A 26,195-nucleotide genomic window follows, 5' to 3' on the forward strand; every position below is an offset into this window, starting at 1 on the left:
ACATTTAACTTAAATATTTGCTAAACCTAATATACTCTAACATATTTGGCTTATATCTGGATCTTTTTCTCATATTTTTCAAGAAGTAAGACTATAAGTAAGTCATTATGCATAAAAAGCATGTCTGCTAGCCTGCTGTGCAGGTTCGAGCGCCGCATACAATTTGGTTGAGGTGGTTGAATTGCCTGGAGCTTTATATTCATGACATTTTAGATGGATCTAAGAACATATTGCTGATGTTTATGACACTTCCCCAGGGCAAGAGTTGTTAAAAATGGTCTTCAACATTCAACGTTGCATTTTAAAGTGCTTCTAGATGTTGCCACTGTTACGTTAAGCTATGAATATCAATGAAACAATTGAGTTTCAATGGTGACTTGTAATATTTAGAAGAATCGGGGGTGGTCCTGTGGTTCTGTCATCAACACTCGACTCCTCCAATAGTTAATGTGCCTGTTAGGTAACCTCACAGCTCCTGCATGCTCCTACTGATCCAGCTCCATTTGAAAGAGGCAGCTAAAATGATTTATTATGTAAATATACAGAAAGATTGTATTAAGAGACTTCTGTACCTGTGCAAAGGCAATGAAGAGCAACTGTTCATGAGTATATTTTAGGCCAGGCAGGGGTCTCTCTGGACCATGTTCCCTCACCCATTTCTGATATGCCTGCAAAGAAAAAGAAGGATGTGGACTGAGTGAATGGGCCACATACAAAACAAAATATAACCCCTAACCCCGCTAGTTAAGATTTAAGTCTGAATATAACAACCAGATCTTATTTATTATCATGTTGTGATCGACTAAAGGAAATCCAGAGACCTTCGTTAGAAAAATGCAGTATTCATTATATTTGGCTGTTCAAGGAAATAAATGATTTCAGTAAAATGACTTTCATGTAAAACTGGCAGTAAGACATGTCCACTCATTGTAAAATCTATTTTTTAAAGCCACATAGAGAATTTGAACGGTGTCGGTTTTTACTTACATAGTAGGATAACTTCAGTCCGCCCATGTCTGCAATGTTCTCCCCCAGCGTCAGACGGCCATTCACCTGCACAGACACAAGGTTTAAAATTTCTGAGTTTTACTAAGTTAAACCAGCTTTTTATAACTTTAGACCATCCTTACGTGCTCAGGGAATGCTAACTCAGCTGAGCCTGGAAAGTGGGCTTGACTGAACAAATGGGGATTCAATAGGTGCATTCAGCCATTTTTTTCTTGTTGCAGTTCAGTAACAAAGTCTCCAAACAAAGTTTCAGTTTGTTTATAATTTATTGTCATGTACTTGCCACCCTCCCCCCTGAAATTGACTCACATTTCTCACACCAACTGAGAACCGAGACGAGTTCCAGATGCTCACGATTTCTCCATTTTGAGAGAAAGATTATCTTGCAATTTCCTGAGCATTTTCGGAATTTAAAGATCAAGTTCACTCATTTTGTCAATAGTGGTCTCTAGAATAAATGATTGCCTTGTGAGTCAAACTCTGTGGGAAAAAAGTTCTCATGCTCCTGAGTGGGAATTAGAAATTGGCCAAAGGAGAAGAGCGCAGAAGATGATTTCTTATTTCCTGATATTTGAATACCTCTCCTCTGATTGGATAACTGCAACACAACTCTATCACTGACTTGCAACTCTGATGTTTTATCTCCACAAATAACTCAAACCGGAAGGTCTGCCACACTAATGCTAACGGTTAGCTTCTGCTAGCCGAGACATTCTCTGCTGTTTCCTGGACGTTAAACCAACAACAGCCTTCTCTGTCACGAGCCAAGATGGGCGAGTCCATGAATGTTAATTTTCAGTGTGACGTAGATCAGACTGATGTTTTTAATTTGAGTTTCCCTGTCTATTTTCTCTCTGCGGCTAATGCAGGAAAAAGGAGTAGAAGACTTTTACGCTAGCCTGTGTATAAAACTCAGCGTGACCAATTATATTTAAAAATAACAAATAAAAAATGGTATCTCAGTGAAATAGCTCAGTGACTTAAGCAAAGAAATTGAGAGCCTTCCCATTTTTTTCAAGACATTTTGGTAACTTCTTCATGAGTAACAATTTGTCAGAATAATACTTTTACTGATTCCTTCATCTAATTTGTTGCAAAATTAATGATGTCAGTATCTTCCTTCATTTCCCACTCACAATAAAAACTGGAGACAGATAAGTACTCTTCAGTCTTTATTGGGTTGTAAGGCTAATAAAACATTACTAGACCATTTATTATACTGGTGTCCATAAACTCAGTGGTGCAGTTCTTCAGAGTTCTGCATGAATAAGGAATATAAATGCAGAAAGCTCAAATGTAAACAAGAGGAAACTGAGATAGTATAACTTTTAGTTTCTGGTAGTAACAGTTTAACAGTCTACTGGTAGGATAGGTTAGTTGTATAGATCAAGATTATTTTTGGAAGGTGGGAAAAATTGGTGCTTATTCAAAAAACAGCACACACAAACAGCTGGTCTGATAGGTGGAAAATCCGAGTCCACATAAGCCTGTAGAGTACGAACCGGCAGCGGTGTGACCAAGTCACTGCTTTGCAAGTCACAAGTAAGTCACAGGTCTTTCCAGTCAAGTCTCGAGTCAAGTCCAAGTCAAAGACAACCAAGTCCAAGTCGAGTCCAAAGTCAATGATCTGGAAGTCCAAGTCAAGTCCAAGCCCTTTACTTTGAAATTTCAAGTCATAATCAAGTCATCTGTCTAACTTCAATTTAATGACAATGATAATAAATAAATTCCAGAAATAAAGCTTCTTAAAGCTTCATTTATTTGCTCAAACAAGCAGAGAGTTAAACTGAAACTGATTATAAACAAAGTGCTGCTGCATTTAGCAGCACAAGACCCCAGAACCAAGAATGATTCACGATTTTTTGTCCATGTCGGGTCACTTTTGTGCTAAAATATCAAATATGCTCAAGTCATCATCAAGTCTACAGATGCAAGTCGATTCAAGTCGCAAGTCACTGGCTTTCAAGTCCGAGTCAAGTCGTAAGTCTATGTAGATTTTATCAAGTCAAGTCAGAAGTCATTAAAATAATGACTCGAGTCTGACTCAAGTCCAAGTCTTGTGACTCGAGTCCACACATCTGCGAACCAGGCACAGACGATACAACCTCCTCTGATCTTTGGAGGCAAAAGGACGATGATTGAAAAGCCAAAAGCTCTACGGTCATAGAACCATAGGTCAGCGGGATGACCTTATGGTCACAAATGCAGCATTTGGATGCAGAGCAACCCTAGACCCGTCTGTTGAAAATTGCAGACAGGAAGAGTGAACCAAAAGAGCTTGAAGATTGCCCACCCGCTTAGCCGATGCCAGGGCTAAGAGCAGTGCTCTCTTATAAGACAGGAACTTCATGTTGAACGACTCAACTGGCTCAAATGGAGGACCACAGAGGGCCTCTAGAACCAAACTGAGGTCCACAGAAGGAGCAAAAAGTCTAAAAACAGGCCTCAGCTTGTGAATTCCCTTCAAAAGTCAAAGTTAAAGGGAAACCCCTAAAAAAAGTGCACTCTAGCCGACCAAGAGCAAAAAAAAAAACCCTAATAAAATGGGACCTCATTTGGGCGAGAGGAGCCGGCCAGTCGACTTCGAGGTTCTTCACCGCTCGTCGGCAAAGCGGAAGAAAAGAAATGTCCTCCCAAAGTTCGGGAATTGAGGCAGCGGTAACAGCAACACAATCCACCGAAAAGAGAGTTTCCTAGTCCTCAGCAGGTCGTGACAGTTTACGTCCAGCACGCCCTCCTCATCCTCCTCTGGAAGAGAGAGCTGGGAAGTCTCCAGGTCGGACTCGGTCAGCCTGTCTGTCACCTTCATGTGATCTGCTCAGCTAGCAATGGGGAACTCGATCACAAGACCGCCCACATCGGAAATGTGCAAAGCCACAGGAGCCAACTCGGAGAGCAATGGAGCTGACGACAGAACACCTTCGGATCCGAGAGCACTCTGTAGGCATGAAGAACCCACATGCAGACAGGACAGGCCTCGTGGAGGTACTTCTTTTTGGAGAAAAAAAAACCACAACCCTGAGGACAGGGACGCGAAGCAGACTTTCACCTAGCGGAGTCCAACACGGTACTCGCGGCGAGACACAGAGCAGAGCGGCACAGGCAAAAGAACACGGTGGAAGAAAGCTAAAAGAGCCATGAAAAGGTAGCGCTCGGTGGGCGAACGCTGACCAGATGGCAGCAGAATCAACACCAGCGAGCAGTTAAGCTCATTTTTTAGTAGCATAGCTAACAATAGTTTTTTGTACTCGCGTGTTACCAGCGAGGTGAAGAGCGTAATAACTGAGAAATGCCGGTGGGTGCTGGCCCCACCCTCCACCTACAAGCCCCCAGCGTCACGCTCATTTGCCTTACAGGTGTGATTAGATGTGTCTTCAGCCAGGCCACATAACATATGTCCCATGACTGTTGTACCGAGTGAATAGAGTGAAAGGGAAACATGTATTTAGTGGTTTGGGTCCTACAATGTGTGGTGTCTGGCCACAAGGCAGTGCCCCACACAAACCGATTTCTCACCCAAGCATTCCCAAGTCAGATGAGAAATTGAGCAAAACTTGGCAAGCTTAAACGTGACTTCAGAGTAAACAAACGTGTCGGAGGAGGAGGAGCATCCGTCACGTTTCTCTCTGATTGACCTAATGTCAGAATTAACAAACAGCATGCTTGTTTATCCAGAAAAAGGGACAGAGACAATCCAACGTGTTTAATGATGGTAGTTGTGATATCCGTCTGACCTGACCAGAGCACACTTAACACACCTCAAATGGCAGGAGCATCTGGTAAAATTGTTTTTAGAGCAGTTACGGTAATCTGGCGTATTGTTCAGACTGTAGGAAAGGAAGGATCAGGTCAAAATGAGCACAGTTATCCAGCCACGTGAACCAGGCCTAAGAACATGAAGCTGAAATTTTCAACAACTAGAACATCAATTTATCAAAGCAGGAAAATAATTTTCCGAAATCATATCTAGGGATGCACCAATCCGATCACGTGATCAGAAATCAGGCTAAAACATATGATTTCCTAAGGATTGGGAATTGGGTGGAATCACCTGTGTCCTTTTAGTTGTAATCTGCCTCCTTAGACCCTGCTCAACACTCAGCTCAGTTCACTGCAGCCACGAGGACGAAAACCCAAAGACAATGAAAGATACATGTAAAAAAAAAAAAATAGAAACTCTCCATTGACAGCAAAAATGTCAAAGTCAAGATAATCTATTATCGCATTGGAGGACTGATCTGTGGTTGCAAACGATGAGTTTTAAAGTCTCCTGGAGCCTCTTGTGCTGAGAAAAGTTAGCCTGCTGGCTGTGGCGTGCCTGTGCCGTCACGAGAACATGCATTGCTCAATATAGCAGCGTATTAAATAAACAATTTGATTTAAGAGCAATGAGGCAACTTTTAAATGTTTTTGTAATATTAAAGGTGGAATATGGAAATTTTTTTAAAAAGCTATATTAAAAAATATATATCTCCACGGGCCATTTAGAGGGGTGCAGAATGAATGTGCAGTTTTTCCTTTTAAAAGCTATATTTAAAAAAATAAATAATCAAATTTTAATTTTGTCGGGCACGACATTGGGTTTATGTTTTCAACTACCAGCCACTAGAGGGAATCGTTGTGCTAAAAAGTCCACTCGTCAAGGCGACTGTGTAAAATGGCGGACTTGACAAGTCAAGCAGCTGATTCTGAGCCCAGAAGATGTTCTAACGGCAAATATTGTTCTAAAATAAACTTATTAGTAGGAATGAGTCCTTACCCTGTATGGTTTTCCTCTGGACATGGTGCTGGCTGGTCAATTCACGTGTCAGTGGTGAACCAACACTCCAATGGCTGGAAAATGTTTCCTGTTATTGCAGCTACCACCCCTAAACACTAGATGTCGCCAGAGAGTCTGTGTTCCATATTCAACCTTTAACATGTTTCTCATCAGTGAATGAGTAAATTTTCTTTGCAGATAAACTAAGAAAATTACATAAATAAAAAATAAAGAATTACACAAATAATAAAAAGCATACTCCTCCTTGAACCGTCACCTTATCGTGGTGGAGGAGTTTGAGTGCCCTAATGATCCTAGGAGCTATGTTGTCTGGGGTACTTTGTGCCCCTGTTAGGGTCTCCCATGACAAATTGGTCTTAGGTGAAGGACGAGACAAAGAACGGTTCAGAGGATCTATCATGGATGTAAATTCAAAGAGTCGGAGTACCCGGCCCGGAGGGTTACTGGGGTCCCACCCTGGAGCCAGGCCTGGGGTTGGGGCCCGTGAGCGAGCGCCTGGTGGCCGGGCTTTCGCCCATGGGGCCCGGCCGGACTCAGCCCGAATCAGATACATGGGCTCATCCAACTGTGGACCCACCACCCGCAGGAGGAACATGAAGGGTCCGGTGCTCCTGGACGCCTCCCTAGGGAGGTGTTTCGGGCATGTCCTGCCGGTAGGAGGCCCCAGGGTCGACCCAGGACACTTTGAGAGGTTACATCTCCAATCTGGTCCGGGAGCGCCTTGGGGTCCTGCCGGAGGAGCTGGTAGACGTGCCTTGGGAGAGGACGGTCTGGAGCTCCCTAGTTGGGATGCTGGCCCACGACCCGGACCCAGATAAGCGGAGGAAGACGACGGCGAATAAAAATCATAAAGAACAGCTTGGATATATTCTCCCTTTTTTAAAGTATTACTGTTCGGGACTTGGAATTGGCAGATACTCAAAAGTAAATGAGATGGACTTATGGGAAAAAAAAGTGATAGGAACATCCCAAATCAAATCAAATGGAATGCATCATGCTGTGAACGCACAAACTCATATAATTGTTGAGATGAGTCATAAGCTTGGAACTCTGGCTGAGATTCAGGCTCTGGCACAGAAGATGGATTCCATCAAGGAGCGAGTTGACAAATCAGCACGGATTGGGATAGATTAATTACGCCATTATTGGATCTAGAGGGGTTGAAGACCAACAGAACACTAAGGCAGAGAGGAAATTATCTCTGTCTGTCCCCAAACAGTTCTTATCTGAATCTGGTGCCCTTGGAGCCTTTGAGACTGAAGTGTAAACTCCCCTCAGAAGAAATGTGGAATGCTGCTGTCGCTATGGAAATTCTTTCTCCCTATCCCAGCCTGGGCAGGACTGTGACTGGTGAAGACCGTGGAACCGTATCTAGGAGTCAATGTGCTCTCTAACCCATTATCTCCCTCCCCTGTCCAAACGGAGGTGATGAGCGCTGCTCCATGCGGCTGCAGGCACTGAAGTGAGGAGAGTCCCAACCCTACCTCCCCACCTAGAGGACACTTATGTTGTGTAATGTCTGAAGTCTGTTTGCACATCTGTCTGAGGTGTGTTTTGCATAGCAAAGCTACCCTCTCTGTTAAGGGTAACTCTGAAGTGCCTTTTTTTTCCCTCCCCCTGACTCTATCCTCATATAAACCCTCTCGATCTATAACGGTAGCGCGACTTGGGCTGCGAATGACCACAGTCACCAATTCTTGTCATGTGTCTATGTATGTATGCCTGATCTCAGAATTGTGTGTACTGAAACTCTAATTTCCCTCTGGGATTAATAAAGTATTTTTGAATTTGAATTGAATTTGACTATACGTACAAAAATAAAATTAGGTATACTAAATGTTTATTTTGTAGCTGTTGCTTGTGTTGTTGTAGAAATGCAGTGTTCAGCTAATGATGTGCACTGTGTGCATGAAAGCCCACCCTCTGATTATACACGGTAAAGTTGTCGTAGAGCTTGACGATGCATTCAGCCTTCTTCTGGAACTTTCTGTAGGAATCCTCAGTCCACCATTGTTTAAGGTTGCCGTGGCGGTCGTACTGGCCCCCTAGGGACATGAACCATTGCATCACTAAGATATGGGGGGGCGAAAGGGCAGGGGAATGGTGAATGTTAGCACGAAGACAGCACAATCTATAACTTTGCTCCACAGTCTGAAGAGCTGCTTAGCATACCACCTTTTCTTTTTTTTTGTTAGATACACGAGCCAGTTATGTTCTGGACAAATCTTTTTTTACTGGGTGTACGTTTTTCCTGTAGATTTTAATTGGACTGTAGCTGTCTGTAGGGATCCGAAGTCAGTTCTGCACCACGGGTCCCCGGAAGAACGAAAAAATGAATGCAAGTTAATCGGGCTAAAAATGCCATTTTCTAATTCCGCTTGTTTTGTGCCATGGATTTAACATATGACATATGTGAATTTTAAAGACACATTTTGGTACCATGAACAGGGGGGAATGCTTTTGGTTTTGTGTGAAAATAAGTCCAGAACTACAAATTCTCTCCACGAAAGTGACGTCATCGAACCAGACACGGAGAAAACTGAGGGAAAATGGCTGTAAGTTCAGCAAACTTCCCACAGGAGGAAAGAACCACCATAAATCTGGTCATTTGGTAAGTAGCAGCTATGCTGGGGGAGAGGAGATTATGTGGTGACGTCACATTTACGACGTGCTGATTTCTGGTGTGTAGTCATGCTAATTATGAACTTTTACAAGCTGATAAATCTCAAAGTACATGACTGGCATGGTCAAAACCCCCATCATTACTTTTCATTTAAATTGCAGTACAACATATGTGTGAACCAGTGTGTAAGGCAAAGCGGATTAGAAAATAACGTTTTTAGCCTCGCTGACTCGCATTCATTTTTTCGTTCTTCCGGGAACCCGTGATGCGGAAGTGACTTAGGCTCCCTATTGAAGTAAAATCTTATGGGGCAGCACTTCTGATTGGAAACCAAAGTTATAGTTTGTGGCACAAAATAACGTTTGCATTCCATTTGCCCAAAATATCCCCTTTGATTCAATAATTATTTGTAAATGTATTGGAGGTAGAACCTAAAACGTCTACAAACTGCAGATTTCTGTGTGATGGATTATGGATGGAGATGCAGTCGTTCTTACCCCAGTCATCATATCCATGCGTTAGTTCGTGTCCAATGATGGCGCCTATTCCTCCGTAGTTCAGGGACCTGAATGCAGAATGGAAATAGAGAACACAAATGAAACACAATTTTACAGCAGCAAACATTATTGAAAGTTCATTAATGAGCAGTTGAGTTTAGTGGTCAAAGCTAGCTAATGTGGATGTAACTGACATTCAGGGGCCATCTCTGAGCAGTTTTTTAAAATGGTGACAGAAAAATCTAAAGGCCATCTGTCGTTTTGATTACAATCCACACCCCTGACCACCTGATGGTGAGTGAGCATATTAATTAGCTGTTGTCTCTCTTGATGCATGCCCTTGGCTTCACTCAGAAAAATGTCACATCAGCGGAGAGCCTGAAGTTTCTACCAGATGACCATTAATGATGACTTGGAGTGCATCTGTGATGGGTCAGACCAGTGCAGGTGAACCTCTGCTTCAGGATTTCCCCCCACTGAAATAAGTGCTTGCAGCATATTGAAACCCCTAGTCGGAGATTCTTGCCAACGTTTGGTCGCTTTGCTTGGAGAAATGTTCTCTGATTTCAAAACTTCGTCTGAATCGGTGTTTGTAATTCCAGTCGGCAATGTGGTAGAAGAGCAAACAAAGAAAAGAGACAAAAGCAGAACTTTCTGGAAGGTGTGCTTCTCATTCTATCTGGAGAAAAACCAACACTGAAACATCATAGCTACAGTCAGGAATGGTGGTAGTCTGATCAGGGTGACCAGAAGCTTCCGGGGGAGCACAGTGGGGTGGGTCTATTCTGCCTTGGCCCCCAAAATGCCCTGAAACGGCCCTGGGTCTGGAACTGAGTTTTGAAGGTGATCAGGGCCCTCATGTATCAACTGTACTTATGCACAGATCTGTGCGTATTTTATGCATAGGAACAAATGTATGCATTGTGTAGTATTCATTATTTGAGTGGAAATGTTCCTGAATATAGAAAACCTCAGATCACGAGTAGGAACAGCATATAGTGGTAGAACGGGGGAACCGCAACACCGAAGGACTCAGTAATCCACGCATGTTCTTCATCCTCAAATTATGACTAAATAAGGTTAAATGAAGGCATTCTTGTATGTAAATGACTGAGAATGGACACGAGCACCTGCGTACGCACAGGTGGGATTTATCATCGGACGATTGTGAAGCAACGTGTGTACAAGAGGCCACCGCATGTTTCATTAATCAGGATTTTGTACGAACATTCTAGTTTCCGTTCACAGGAAGGAATGTAGGATTATTTCTACAAACATTTGATGAATGAGGCCCTGAATTGTCAAATATATAAATTTCCCACACTTATAAATTATTGCTTAGCATTAATGAGTACTGTTATAAATCTACCACCATTTTCCTTTTCAAGCCCTTTGTTTCATTTTCTTGTTTTTTATTTGACCATTTTCCTGTCCTGTCCTGTCTTTCTCTTATCTTCCTTCATCTCCTCTTGGTTTTTCCTACTTCCATCTTTTTCATCCCATGAGTTACTTTGGAACTAAGCAGATCAAAGGGATCTACTGACTGAAAACAGCGGAATGCGCCACAGCACCAGTGAGGTGAAGTCACCAGAGCAGGAGTGATTAGCTCTACTGCGACGGAGCACGTCAGGCACGAATAAAAGACAGAAAGTACCAGAAAATATGACCAAACATGAACGATCGTGTGTTAATTATATATTTTTTTGGTGTCACCACTTTGATAAAGTTACTGTGGCTGTGTGCAGGACGCAGCTTCCTGGAGTGCATCAACAATCAGTGCTCTGTGTCCTCTCCGCTCAAAACAAGCACCACTATCCTGAGAGTCCATATAAGTAATGTAATATAGGTAGAAACAAGATCCCCCTTCTAGGGGAGCCTGTTACTCTCTCAGGGGAGCCGGGCTCCCCTTAGCTTCCCCGTAAGTGCAAATCACAGAAAAAAAGAGTTGCTCGGGTCGAGCAGGCTGCTACATGCGCGTTCACGCTCAGGCATAGCCCGTAGCATTTGCTATCCGTAGCTTTAGTCTTTGTCGCTGTTCCTAACGCCTAGTGACAAAGCTAGCTACATTTCTGAGGACCCTTAGCTACTTTCTGTTGAACTTTCTTCTAGATATTTCCTGCAAATTAGCAACAAAATAGCCATTTTCACTCCGAACCGTTCTTTGAACGTTGTTTCAGCTGTCATCAAGGATATAAATGTTACAGATACAAAGATCATCACTGGTGCTTTAGCTCACCTAGTAAGACGTTGGACTCCCGTGCAGAAGACTCGGGTTTAATTTTGTATGTCAACATAATTTGTTTAGATTTTCTTTTTTACATTAATGGTATATTTTTTTACAGTAAGATGCCCACATTTTTATTTGAGACTCGACGAACGGCATTGAATTCACAGATAAAAAAGATGTGGGTTCAACTTTCATTTTGGAACAATTTTTCAAGCAAGGGAAGGGAATGATCTGAGCATGCAGGAGGACTGACCCATCATAAACCTTTGTCGGCTGTGCTGAAGAGAAATGTACAGAACCAAATTATTTAATTAATTAGCTGCACATTCTCCTGTCCTCCGGGCAGCATGCGTGCCTCGTGCACAAGCCTACTATTGAAGCTGCCGTTACGCTTTTGGCCTGAGGGGGCAATCGCAAGCACAAAAATTCAAAACTCCGTAAAGTCCCTTTAAGTTATAGCCTAGTTTATTTTCTTTATTTTACGCTAAAGGTTCAGTTCAGTTCAGTTCACTTTATTTCAAACATATACATTCACCAACATTTCATAAAATCATTCCACTCAATTGTTTGAAAAGGAGTAGGGAGAAGTGTAAACTTATTTAGCCCTACCCCCTCAGGTTTACATCCTCATCATCAAAATTTAAACAACAAAACAGTTACAATGCCTTCAAAAAAAAACAAAAAAACCCCACAAAATAAATAAATAAATAAATAAAATTCTCATGTTCAACTAGAACTATATTTAGATTTTCTAATTTGTAGAATAGATTAAACATCAGTTTACATGCCGTCCTGGGTTAATTGCATTTTCTTCATTCTTATACTTATTTAACATTTCTTTTTTGAGTTTTATTTTAAACTGGTTTACATTACTACTGTCCTTTATTTCTTCTGTTAACTCATTCCAGAATTTAACGCCCGCTATTGAAATAGACATCCTTTTCAATGTTGTTCATATACTCTTTGTACTTTTAAATTCCACTTCCCTCTAAAATTATACCTCCCTTCTCTTTCTAAGATCCATTTACTTATTTCAATTGGGAGCATCCCTTTCCTTACCTTATATATTATTTGCACTGTTTTAAACTTGACCAGGTCCTGGAATTTTTAAGCTTGCGTCTTAATAAAGAGTGCGTTTGTGTGAGCCCTATACCCCTCCTGATTTATTAGTCTAATAGCCCTTTTCTGCATTATGATTATGGTCTGAATATTACTTTTATATGTGTTTCCCCAAACTTCTACACAATAACTCATGTATAGTAATATGAATGCACAATATAACATATATAATGTTTTCCTATCCAGAAAATGTTTTACTTTCCCCAAGACAGCAATGCCCCGTGCTAACTTTCCCCTCACATAAGTGATGTGTGATTTCCAACAGGCCTTATGATCAATGATCACACCAAGAAATTTTATGGTATTAACCCTTTCTAGATATACATTATCAACACAAATTTCTATGTTAATATCTTTCTTATGGTTTCTGAATAACATACATTTTGTTTTATTTAAATTTAAGGACAATTTGTTTCTATCAAACCACGTCTTTAATATCTTTAACTCCTGTGTGATCACCTCCACAACCTGTTGAAATTCCCCACTTGAACAAAGTATATTGGTATCATCTGCAAAAATTACAAACTTTAGGATCTTCGATACTTTACAAATATCATTTATATACATTATAAACAATTTTGGTCCCAATACTGATCCTTGAGGTACTCCACATTCAATAATTAATTTGGAATTAATTAATTCAGGAATTAATTAATTAATTAATTTTAATAAGGTAATTTGTTTGTTTTGCATTTTGCTTTTTATTTATTATTTTGGCTAATTAGTTTATTGGTCAGGTGTGGGTGATTATTGGTATAAATAGGTCAAGGTGGGTGGAGCAGCCAGGGCTGCGAGGGAACATGGTTTTTCACCACACGGAGACAGTGAGGACGCAAAAATCTGTGCTCTTGCTGCTTAAGTGAATAAACCACCACAAACCCAATTTTGGCATGGACATTGCTTTATTTGAAACCTTTTTTACTTGTGCGTAAAGCCTAATCCTTGACGTAGCCCAGTGGCCATATGAAAGTATTTGATTATTTTTTTGTTTAAAGGGACTTTACAGAGTTTTGAATTTTTGTGCTCGCAATTGCCCCCTCAGGCCAAAAGCGTAATGGCAGCTTCAATAGTAGGCTCGTGCACGAGGCACGCATGCTGTACATGCACACTCCTTAACGAAAATAACAGCTGAGACAGTCCCGTGTGTGTGTGTGTGGCCCGGAGGACAGAGGACAGGAGAACGCGCAGCTAATTAATTAAATAATTTGGTTCTGCACCTTTCTCTTCAGCACAGCCGACAAAGGTTTATGATGGGTCAGTCCTCCTGCATGCTCAGATCATTCCCTTCCCTTGCTTGAAAAATTGTTCCAAAATGAAAGTTGAACCCACATGTTTTTTATCTGTGAACTCAATGCCGTTCGGCGAGTCTCAAATAAAAATTTGGGCATCTTACTGTAAAAAAAAAATACCATTAATGTAAAAAATAAACTCTAATTGAACTATGTTCACACCCAGAATCGAACATGGGTCTGCTGCACAAGAGTGTGACGTCTATCTAGATGAGCTAGACCACCACTGATGTTTTTGGCATCTGTAATATTTATATCCTTGATGACAGCTAAAACAACGTTCAAAGAACGGTTCGGAGTGAAAATGGCTATTTTGTTGCTAATTTGCAGGAAATATCTAGAAGAAAGCGGCTAAGGGTCCTCATAAATGTAGCTAGGTTCATCACTAGGCGTTAGGAACAGCGACAAAGTCGCTGAGTTGGCACTGCCTCCCTCTCTGCTGCTAAAGCTACGGATAGCAAATGCTACGGGCTATGCCCGAGCGTGAACGCGCATGAAGCAGCCTGCTCGACCCAAGCAGCTCTCTTTTTCTGTGATTTTACAGAAAAACAGGCAATCACAGTAAAAATGCCAGGGCTCATTCTACAGGACCAGGGCATTGCAGGAGAATGTATGAAGAAGACATTTATTATTTCTATACATGTTTTGGCTGTCAAACTTCCATAATGTCCCTTTAAGTGTTATGGACAAATAGCCACTACAATACATTAAATCTATACTATGTTAGAATGTTGTTGAAATGTTAAAAACATTTTAAGCTGATTTGTTTTCCAAATTTGCCATTGCAGCTTTAACCTTATAATCCCACAGGGAAGTGAGCAACTTACTACCTGAAACCACACATACTGATCCAGCTGTTGCCTCAAAGAGTGATATGATACGACCCGTTATCTGGTTTAAGGGGAGATCATTTCTTCACACAGCACCAGGCTTGTTTGGATACAGTGGATTTGTTCTCTGAATGAATAATTAATCATTTTCCGAACTGTATTAACTCAATTATCTTTGTCTCATGTAGAAATGTGTTTGCTGATCTAAAACGTTTTCAAGAGTAAAAAGAAAACCAGAAGAATCTATTCAGGGGTAAATACCTTTTTCACAGCTGTGTGTTCTAGCCTGTAAAGGTTCAGCTAAGTTTTCAGGCTTAGCGTCTCCACAGACCCTCAACTCTAAACATTTGCCTTTTGACTGATTTGATGGGTCTCATCTCAGTCAGATTCTTGGCTTTCTTTCTGTTGCCCCTTTGCCCTTGTTTAAATTCTGCTTAGCCAATCTGGACGAAACCTAAGCTGCACTCGAGACCTTGTGTCGATCCATGTGGTTCAGACTGATATTGAATAAAAATCAGTGTAATTCCACGTTTTTACTGTGTACATTGATTCATTTTAAAACATCCCTCTCAAAAGCAAGGTACAGATCTGCACGGGGACTCTACATATGCAACTAAAACAAAAATCTTAGTTTCCCAAGTGGCCCATTTAAAAAAGAACATCAGGAAAATCACCCATCACCATGCCCGCAGGTGTCCTGTGTCCCTTCCAGCAGGTCCCTTCTCCTCCCTGTGTCCCCTTTGCTGAGCTGAACTGGCGTCTTTGTTGCACATGCAGCTCTAGAGAGCAGACTTAAGGCTATTCACATGGCTACGCCTGAAAATGACTTTCTGACAGCTAGTCGATAAGCTGCCTCACACTGGGCTGGCTCCCTGGCTAAACCAACAGGCTGTTTGAAGCTTCATTATAGTCGACAAGAGTGGAGGAGTGTGTGTGTGTGTGTGTGTGTGTGTGTGTGTGTGTGTGTGTGTGTGTGTGTGTTACAAACAGTTTGTGGGAGGTTAGGGTTACTGCAGTAATAACTTAAAGGGGATGTGCATACGTACAATTTACCATAATAAGTGATTAAATTGATTAGCATGCATGGCTGCAAGTGGTGGAAGTAGTGGTGATACACCTCTAATGAAACCTAGAAGTGTTGGCTGATGCTGAACACACAAGCTGCTGGGTCTAATGAACTCATATTTGTATCCACGAGATTATTGAGCTGCATGAATACCGGTGGTGCAGCCACTTGAACTGTGTGGTTGTTTCAGTGATGCTCAATAAAAGCAGCACACGTTGTTACAGATGATTAACAGAAAGGTGGGGAAACTAGCTGTTCACCAAACCAGTGCTGCAGAAAAGCTTCAGGATCGACTTCTCTCCCTTCTCAGTAGGTGATTGGTTTAATTCCACATCAGTAATGAGAGAAAATTAGTTTCTTAATTAAATATCAAGTCTGGGTTATTAAAACGGCTTTAACGATTTTGTAAGGTGATATATAGGTGATTACTTGATGAACAAAGTAAAAAAAAACAGTTGGAAAAGTCTTTGGATGAAGTTGAACACTTTTCTAGTCTTAAACCATTTAGATCAGGAGTACTGAAATATAAGGGGCCACATATAAAACTCTGAGTTGGAGGGCAGTTCATGAATACATTAATCACTAGTTTTGGATCCAGGTGTTGGACTGGTGTGGTCGGGGTGGGAGGCTTGGGGACCCCAAAGAGGGGGCTCGCGGGCCGCTTATTGAGTACCACAGCTTTAGACCATTAACACCTAAATTACAACAAATTAGAGGCAGAACATTTACAGCAATTTACCAAAAATAAGGCATAGTGCTTGGAAATAAAAAAATATCATAATGGACAAAATACTACTGCAGTTGAATTATATCATCTTTTATCTTTGCTTCAGCGTTTACTCATGTCTTCACTGCAGGTATTCTTTAAGTGCATCCCTCCTGTCCAAACACAGCAAAGAAGCAATTGTTGACTTTTGATTTTAAACATGAACTGAAACTGATTTCAGTTTAAATCAGTTCATTAACGGATTGATAGGGTGAGGAGCTCAGACATCCAGGGGAGAGTAGAGCCGCTGCTCCTCCATATCGAGAGGAGTCGGTTGAGGTGGTTTGGGCATCTTGTTAGGATGCCTCCTGGAGGCCTCCCCAGGGAGGTGTTTCAGGCATGTTCTGCTGGCAGGAGGTACCCTGGTTGACCCAGGACATGTTGGAGAAAGTACATCTCTGAACAGGCCCAGTAACGCCTTGGGGTCCTACCGGAGGAGCTGGTGGAGGTGGTCGGGGAGAGGACGTCTGGAACTCCATAGCTGAGATGCTACCTCCGCAACCCGGATAGGCGGAAGAAGACGAGACGTTAACTGAAGGATGTTGCAGCCAACTAAGTCTACCGATTTCAGTAAATTTAATTAGATGAATAAAGAGTTTGTTAGTTCTGCGTAAGACCATCTGAGGATTATTCTAATGAGTTATTTTCAGAAGGTATCATTTATAGTTGTCTTACCGTAAATCCTCTAATACAGGCCCGGACCTGTATTTGACTCAAGCTCATCAAGCTCCAGGCCTTTATTGGAAGGAGGGCCAGTATTAGAGGCAGGCCTCAATTTCTATTTGAGCAAAATGAACTAATGGTTCGCTGGAGGTTTTGACAATTAAAACTGCGCCCACATTTTCAAAGTTAAACACATTTCTTTTAACAACGGTAGTTTCTGCTTCAGCCATCTCCCCCCTCCCCCTCCCCATGCGCAGCGGCCGCAAACTCACTGATGCGCCTGCAGCCTCTCGGAGTTCCTGCTGCTCTAAACTTTAAAATAATTATTTCATTTTCTGTTCCTCACTTCTGATTACCTTCAATGGTGTCTGTTTGTTGCAACCACCAGGTACAAAAACTAACTTGTTTTTATTTGACTATTTTTCTGTCCTGTCTGTTTATTATCTTCCTGCATCTCCTCTCAATCCTAAAGAGAAACTGCTACCTGGGTTCATATATATTCACCTCATGAGTTACCTTTGAACTGCAGTTCTAAAAGATCTACTGACCGCAAAAACAGTGGAGTGCTCGCTACTTGGCGGCCGCATCAGTGATCGGTGCGTCACCGGATGACAAGGTGATGCGCCCCGCTCCACAGCAGCGAAACATTAAAGGAAATGAGCCGACATGAACGATTGCGTGTTAAATTAGTTTTTGAGGTGGCGACACCTGATTTGATAATGTTACTGTGGCCGTGCTCAGGACGCAGATCTACCGACTGCAAAAACAGCGGAGTGCTCTGTGCTTGGCGGTCGCATCAGTGATCGGTGCGTCACCGGAGGACAAGGTGATGCGCCCCGCTCCACAGCAGCGAAACGCATCAGGCGCAAATAAAAGACAGAAAACATTAAAGGAAATGAGCCGACATGAACGATCGCGTGTCAGTACCGATGCTCTGGCACAGCGCGTTGCCCCCCCCCCCCCCCGAGCGCAGGAGCTTGTCACCTGCTGACAGCAGGCTGCTGTCTTTTCTGAGGGCTGCATCTTGCCGGTCATTATCACGTGACAGCGACTAGTCGACGACAGGCATAAAAAGTCATTATAGTGAAGTCGACTAGTTCATACAACCCCTATTGCTCCCCAGTGTTCTGCAGCGCACGTTCTCTTTGAACTTGATATCAAATTTTCGCCGCCTCTTCGTCTCCGCACCTGCCAAATAGCAGTCTGTCACTGGCAAATCAAAAGTGAGACGGATGACATAACCGCCCCCCCTGTGGTACTTGCTTGTTACCACACTCCACCCGGCCACAATAAAATACCGGCCATTATTCACCTCCGCCGACTCCGACACCGGCCAAAATATGATACCCGGCCGTTAACTGAATACAGGCCAATATTAGAGGATTTACGGTATGTGTACTATACTTGTATGGATGTGAGGATGAAGTAGATGATGTATAATGATGATTCATTTAAGAAATATTTAACTTAGCAAAGTACTGAAGTTGATTTGGATTTTTTTGAATCAGTTTGTTTCTTCCAGCTGAATTTTTCATCTATCATTATGCCAAATAATTGAATAAAAATTTCTGTATCATTTATCATTAGTTTCTAATTGGTTGACCTTTTGCCAAAAACTATGTACTTTGTTTTATTTATTGTTAATTTATTAAGTTATTTTCCAACTTTATCCAAACGCTCCTCCAAGTTGTTTCAGGCTCTGCGTTGTTTCCTACATCATGATGTTTATAAGTGGAGTTTTAGCCGTAAGTTTCATGATCACATTTGGAGACTCCTTGTAATTCCCAGTTACCGGTATGGGATTGATCTCTAGTCCTGTGGCGATTACCGGTGAGGTTTGTGTGATGGCACCATGCCATCCCCCTCACTGATCTCCTTTGTCCAGTTCTGAAATGCCTTTGTTAACAAAGATCTTTGTCTTTTGACCACGTTGATTGTATCTTCCTTTGTTTCACCAGGATCCATACCTGTCTTGCATTTTCAGCATTTTCCGAGTCAAAAGTTTGTTTATGAATATTTTTTTTACCTCTTAACAACTTACCTTGCTTGAGAACTGATATTTTTGTTTCCTGCTTACAAATCTGAAAACAAGGCTGGCTTCAGATTTTTGTTTTTCGTTGGTAAGTGGTGACACGCTTAATGTCTTGGTTCCTTACAGTTATCCTTTGCTGCAGAGGAAGTTAACCACCCGCTGCTCGAGGGAGTCCAGGTCTGGATCAGTCTGAACTTCATCAGGCTTCACGTTTTGGCAAAAGCCAGAGGCAAGATTTCCAGACCACCGACAGTGATGTCTTCCATCTGTTGGGTATCACTAGACCATCCACTCCAGCTTCCAAAAAGGATATTTTTTATCCTGTTCTGGAGTGAATCTTTTCAGTTCTTTGATTTCATCCCTTAGGATCATAATCAGTTTGCTTAGATGTGGTTTTCACTTTTTAATGTCCGTTAGTTCCTCTTCATTAAACAAGTTTGCCCCATTTTACCAGGTAATAAAGGGAATACCGACCTATCGGTGGGCCTATCTTGCACTAGTTAGTTGGTTAGTGGTCCAGCACCTGGGGTTGGGCTGGATGGAGGCTGACGTCGGAGCATGAACCTGGCCTGGTTGCACATATTTACATTTTCCTATAAATGACGTTAAAGGGATTAAAAACAATTTTTTGGGCCTTTCTTAAGCATGTTTTTGTGTAAAAGTTAGAAATGACTACCTGTTAGTATTCTGAATGGCCTCTGTTCCAAGATCTAGTCCAAACACAGCCAAGACTGTAGTGTAGTGGAGAGGTAGGCGCCTCTCTTCAGAATGTTTTAGCTGTTTCCCTCTTTAAAAACACACCTGCTTTAAATCAGTATGATTAAAGCCACAATGTGAAATCTATAAAACAAGCTGGCTCTTATAAACACAGAACTCCCTGCCCTCCTGGCTATCATCCCTAAGCCACGTCCGCCTGATACCAGAATCCACATCCAACAGTAAACGAAACAGCTCTAAACACCAGTAACAGTTTTCTAGGTCCAAATGTTTTTTTGTTGTCCGTGACTGAGCGAGAACTTCTCACACCAGTGGTGTTCTGTTGCTGAATATGCAAGTGCGTAATGTGAGGAGGACCCAGGGAAGTGCGGCGGTTCAGTACGGCTGACAAGGGACGTAGACTAATGTTACGTCTAAGTGAAAAATGTTTATATTCTATATGGATGCGGCTATAATTTATGATTACAATTTGTTATTTTCTGAGTAATTTAAATTTACATGTGGTCATTTTCAGATTGGTTCAGCCATATTCATTAAGATTTGACGACATAAGCCCCACCTGAGAGGCAGAAAGTGAGACAAACAGAACCTGCAGAGACAAACAGGAAGGTAATCTACTTTCATGTGCCATCAAATTACTCAATGGGCTTAAATTTAGAGAGGTGACCTTTCAGTGACACCTGCTCCATTAGCAGGGCTTTCTTCAGTAATTGAGCTCTTGGTGGGTAGTTAAATTGGTTTAATCAGGTGTGTTGGGATTTTAAGAGAGGCAGAGGCTTCCCAGACTAACGCAGCCTTTAACGACCTCTGTTGTTGTTGCTGCTGTTGCCTCACTGAGGAGAAGAAAGGGGGATACTCACTGTGGAAATTCAGGGTTGTAGAGGGTAGGCTGAAGGATACCAGCAGGAAAAACTGTGAGACAGATAAAAGGAAAAGTTTGAGAAGGTTGGAACTGTCCAGATTTTAGAACAGCGTATACCTCATATAAACATTATTAACAGAGAAAACCTTGAGAAGGGACACATGCACACCTTATTGCACTGATAATGTTACAAAGTTATATAAAGAAATAAAGCTAAAACACCTACTAGACAAAAAATATTAAAGGTAACTTTACTTATATTTTCGATACATTTGCAGTGGTCCAAAGTAGGAATAAACGCCTTGTAGGTTGTACACTGGAGAAAAAAAAAGCTCTGGTGCACCTGTTTAGGATGTAGAAAGAGTGGAAGACCACGGCAGACTTATGTCCTGATGATTGGCAATCTCATCTCTGATTGGCCAACAGCAACACAACTCTACCACTGACTCTGGTTGCTTTGCAACATTGATGTTTTATCTCCACAAACAACACAAGCATGGAGGAGTTCTGCTGTGTGGTAGAGTTGCTAATGCTAACGGCTTTAATTTCTTTAAATCGAATTCTCTGTGTCCACAGAGCAGCGACTGCTTCCTCCTTTGTCCATAAAAAGCTACATTCACCCACAGCGGCTGAAGCTCTCAAACGCACGCTTAGACTACTGTAACTCTCTTTTCACGTGTCTGAGCAGAACCTCCCTGAACCGTCTACAGGTGGTTCAGAATGCCTGTGCTCGGCATCTGACCAAGTCCTCCAAACACACCCACATCAACCCACTTCTCCTCCAGCTTCACTGGCTGCCAGTCAACTTCAGGGTTCATTTCAAGATCCTGGTTCTGGTCTATAGGACCTTACATGGACAAGCACCATCATATATTGGCCATCTCAGTCCCTACACCTCCAGCAGGTCCCTGAGGTCCAGTCATCAAAGCCTACTGGTTGTGCAGCACCAGGCTAAAGACCAAAGGTGACAGATCATTTGTTGCTGTGGCCCCCAGACTCTGGATCTCTCTCCCCCTGAGCCTGAGATTGGTGGACTCAGTGGTCTCCTTTAAAAGCAGCCGAATACTCACCTGTTCAGGCTTTGGTGTGAACTTCCTCACCACCCTCTCCTTATTCTGCTCTTATTTCGCCTTTCCTGGGATCCACTGATTTCCCTCTTTCCTATTCATTTTCTCTCTCCCTTTCCTTCCGTATTTTATTTAGTTCACAAATTAAACATTTTCTCACTTTAAATTAGGGTTGGGTATCGCTTGATTTTGAATGATTCTAATTCAGATTCCAGTTCCAATTCCTTGTTTCCATTCCGGTTCCTATCGATTCCCGATTCCGATTCTTTCAAGCCATGACATGTTTTACATGAGCCAGCTAACCACAGGTCCTACTGGATGAAATAATCTCAACTTCGACATGAATTTTAATTCTATGAACAACAACATCACCTTCATTTAGACAAAAACACGTTTAGGAGGAAAAAAGAAAAAGACTTGCAGCACAACCAGTGTGTTTGTTTCTGACCACAACCAAAGTCTGGAAGAATCCTCTGGGATGAGAGGCTAAATGTCTCCAACATATCCAGAAACTTCCAGCTGTTTTCAGCTAAAACTCAGGATGATCATGTCCAGGATGACTGAGAACTACACCTCCATGCTGCTGCAGCGTTCAGTCAGAACAGGAAGTTAAACTTAAATGTCGCTGGCTGCGTCTGACTGCTGATGCTCCGTGTGTGTTTTTATTTCTGCAGTGAGACAAACTCACCTCACACCGTCCAGAGTTTGTTCTTTAAAGCTTCTATTAAATCCACCGTGTTGACGTATTTAACAAGTTTCCTCTACAGGAGTTAAAGTTTACATCACGGAGTAAAAGTCCGGCAGACGCGTTTGTTTATATCCGGGTGGGGGGAGGGGGGACTCGTGCTGCACACAGACAGCTTGTGTGATCAGCTCTGAAAAGCGTTGATCACAATTTGCATATCTCATTTATTTTTCACAGAGATCGGCCGTGGGCTCCTCTTCCGGTCAGCATTCTAGGAATCGAAATAAAAAACTTTGAAAGATTCCGGGAAAAATGAACTGTTGGAATCGGTTCCAATCGTTGCTCGATGCCCAACCCTACTTTAAACATTATTTTATTCATTTTGAAATATTTGTTGTACTTTAATTCTTTTTGTTTTTGTGAAGCGTCTCGTGAGTTTTATCTTGAGAGGCGCTATATAAAAGATCATTTTCTTTCTTTCAACCTCTCCCTCAGATCCAAACAGTCAGGTGGAGGACAGGTGTGGTTGAGTGGAATCACCATAATCCAGCTTCAAATCAGCAGATATCTCTATCAGGAACACTTGTTTACAGGATGTCAGTTGTTGACAGTGTTCACAGCTTCTAAAGTTTTGACAATCTGCGTTTGATTCTCAGTTCTTCAACTGTAGACTGATTATAACGACTCAATATAGTAAACTACTACACCACAATACAGCTTAGTCAGGTTCAAATCTGTTTCCTTAATACAAATAGCACATCCCTTCTTTTGCCCTGGATTACAGTGAAATGTTAAAGCTGCCATGATTAATGAGATTATGACAAAGCTAAATAAATATTTAGATGCAATCAAGTCATTAGAGTTGGTCTGTCAAAAGCTTCAGGTCATACATTTAGGGAAAGCTAGAGAGCAGCAGACCCAACCGTGACCCAGAGGAGGCACAAAGCTGTCAGACAAGCAGCAAATCATTCACATGGTGAGGAAAAAGGTTTTATGATCGTACAGCAGCTTCTGATGTAAATCAACGTGTTTTACTGTCAGCGATGGAGAGGAGACTCCATGGGGAGAACCCTGAAGGGTTCACACCCAGTGGCTCTCAGACAGTGGCGGCTCCAGAGATGTTTTTCTGCAGGTGCTATGAAGGAGCTAGTCTTTTTATTGAGGGTGCTATGAAGGAAGTGGTCATGCGCACCTATTGTTCTCTAAAACACCTTCAACACTAGCAGATACACATGCATGCACAAAACCTCAACAACACCTGAAACAATCATTAATATACATCATAAACATATGAACAATCGCTGACTTTTCCATGAAATCATAAACACATACAGCCACACAGAAAACCATTTATAGTGTTGCAAGGTTAGCTAACGTTAGCGTTAGCATTTCCAGCAGCAAAACCCTCGACTGCTGCGGTGGTTGAGGGTTGACTCTCTTCATCCAGATCCGTAGGTTTTTGTGGGTTGGAGATCACTTCCAAAGATTCATTCGTTTCTGACTGAACCCGTGGAAATGTGGGCAACAAAAACCGATTCATTTTACCACTAGCTCTACCTTTCACTCGTTCGCAGGTGGAAAATGAGGTCAAAGGTTAACATCAATTTCCTGTTTTGGTTGAAGTTTTTACTATCTATATAATTTACTGATTATTTTTGTTTTGTATGTTAAATATTATCACATCCACACGTTAAATTAAAATTTAATTGAAAAAAAAATTTACTTGGGGGTGCAATGACTAATCCAGGGGTAGCTATAGCGCCCCCTAGCGCCCCCCTGGTGCCGCCACTGCTCTCAGAAAAGAAGTGGCTGCACCTCATTTAAACACCCAAGTGGAGAGAGGTGTGAGCCACAGAGCTAAACCAGGCTTTTCCTAACCCACATAGAGACCTGCCACCTCAAACATCACCAGATGAATTTAGCATAGCATAGCATAGCATAGCATAGTTTATTTATATAGCACATTTAAAATGCAGCATGGGAGCTGCCCAAAGTGTTGCACAGGCTAAAACAAAACACACCCATTACAAGGAGCTAAAACAAAGGATAAAAATCTCAATTAAAAGCAGAGAAAACATGATGAATACTAAGAGCACATTAAAACAATGACACAATAAAACACTAAAACGAGTCACTGTCTAAAAGCCAAAGTGTAAAAGAGGGTCTTTAAACGAGATTTAAAAACCGCCAGAGATGGAGCCTGCCGAACTCCAATGGGCAATGAGTTCCATAGCTTTGGGGCAGCATGCACAAATGCTCGATCCCCCCGCGATTTGAGTCTCATCCGCGGCGTGTGCAGCAGCAAAAGGTCAGCCGACCTCAACGAGCGGGTGGGCACATATGGAGTGAGAAGGGCAGAGAGGTAGGGAGGTGCCAGGTCATTGAGTGCTTTAAAAACAAAAGTCAGTAACTTAAACTGCACTCTGAAAATGACAGGGAGCCAGTGAAGATGTACCAGGACAGGGGTAATGTGGCTACGTCGGTGTGTACCCGTCAAGAACCTGGCAGCAGTGTTCTGAACAACCTGCAGCCGATTCAGGGCAGAGTCCGGAACACCAATGAGGAGGGCGTTTGCATAGTCCAGGCGAGAGGTAATGAATGCATGGATGACTGACTCCAAATGCCTCCGTTTCAGGATTCGTCTGAGGTGAGTAAGGCGGCGAAGCTGATAAAAACAAGACCTCACAACAGAGTTTATCTGTGGGGCCAGCTTGACCCCGAGACTCGTCATACACTGTTTGGGGTTGAGGGTTAAAAGGTCACAAACAGGGTGAGAGCCATGGTGGTTGCGGGGGTCAAAAACAATAAACTCAGACTTCTTTTCATTCAGTTTTAAGAAGTTGGATGCCAGCCAGCCCTTCACGTCATCCATACATGCAGCCAATTTCGAGCCTGCATTTTTCTCGTCCATTTCCACGTATAGCTGACAGTCATCTGCGTAGATGTGGTAGCTCAGGCCATGCTGAATTTAATCATCACTAAAAGCTACATAAATATGGGTGTGGTGAAAACAGAGACAGCTCATCCAGTATCACTTATACAAAGCAACAGATCTATGGAGATCATCTCAAAAGTCCAAACACACAATATGAACCCAACTACAACAGTGCTTTAATTTACGACCAACCTCATGTAAATGAAAAGATCCTAAAATCCACATAATAATAAAATATTTGGTTTCAGTGTCAGCTGTTATTGGTAAATCAGGAGGTAACCTAAGGAGCACCATCCAAGGAGCGGGTCACAGATTATAATGCAGTTATTAAGCATTAACAGAAATAAGTAGCCTGGCAAGCCATCCTAAATGTAAATATATAGTCTGGCCACAACCCATAGACAGAGTTCGGTCATGGTGTGAAAAATATAGTTGTCTTTCAAACTGTCTCCACATGCTATTGGACAACAAACAACGTGACATAATCACCGTTATAGATGTCAGTCAATGAGGCAGCCCACCATACATCGTTAAAGAAGACGCAAATACATCCTTTTTCTAAATAAAGGACGCGAGTACCTCTATCTGCTCCGAACAAAAAACAAGGCCCAAGTATAGATCGTGCAAAGCTGACAAATGAGCACCGTTCCTGAGCTGGCGCCATCCTTGCAAATTTCCCCCGTTGCAATGCTGGTGCTAAGCCCACCCAAGGTCTCTCTACGAATGTAGAGCGCTGTGATTGGCCGGACCTAAAACTGTAGACCTGCTGAGGCTCCTGTGGAGCATGGCTAGACTGACCAGCAGAACAAAGTCTATTGCTACTGCTACGGTGGGTCTAGGTTTCTAGGCTGAGAGCTAACGGTCATTCTTCATGAACATCAAACTAAAGGTGTGAAAACTTCAGTGGGATGTGAAAGTTTGGGCAGCCTTGCTAATCTTCATGATTTTCCTGTATAAATCGTTAGTTGTTATGATAAAAAATGTCAGTTAAATATATCATATAGGAGACACACACATTGATGTTTGGGA

General features: G+C 42.1%; 1 protein-coding gene across 1 annotated transcript in view; it reads right to left on the reverse strand.

Moving 5' to 3' along the window:
* The window catches only part of LOC107380779 (endothelin-converting enzyme-like 1), an 86,620-nt gene that overhangs the window by 3,299 nt on the left and 57,126 nt on the right, over positions 1–26,195 (reverse strand). The window contains exons 11-15 of the mRNA XM_015952127.3: positions 20,478–20,529; positions 8,909–8,976; positions 7,709–7,833; positions 988–1,053; positions 573–668 (exon numbers count right to left, since the gene is read on the reverse strand). Of these exons, the coding sequence (XP_015807613.3) occupies positions 573–668; positions 988–1,053; positions 7,709–7,833; positions 8,909–8,976; positions 20,478–20,529 (407 nt within the window). The remainder of the gene's footprint in view (positions 1–572; positions 669–987; positions 1,054–7,708; positions 7,834–8,908; positions 8,977–20,477; positions 20,530–26,195) is intronic.

Source organism: Nothobranchius furzeri, chromosome 13 (genome assembly GCF_043380555.1).
Source record: "Nothobranchius furzeri strain GRZ-AD chromosome 13, NfurGRZ-RIMD1, whole genome shotgun sequence".
Taxonomy (NCBI): Eukaryota; Metazoa; Chordata; class Actinopteri; order Cyprinodontiformes; family Nothobranchiidae; genus Nothobranchius; species Nothobranchius furzeri.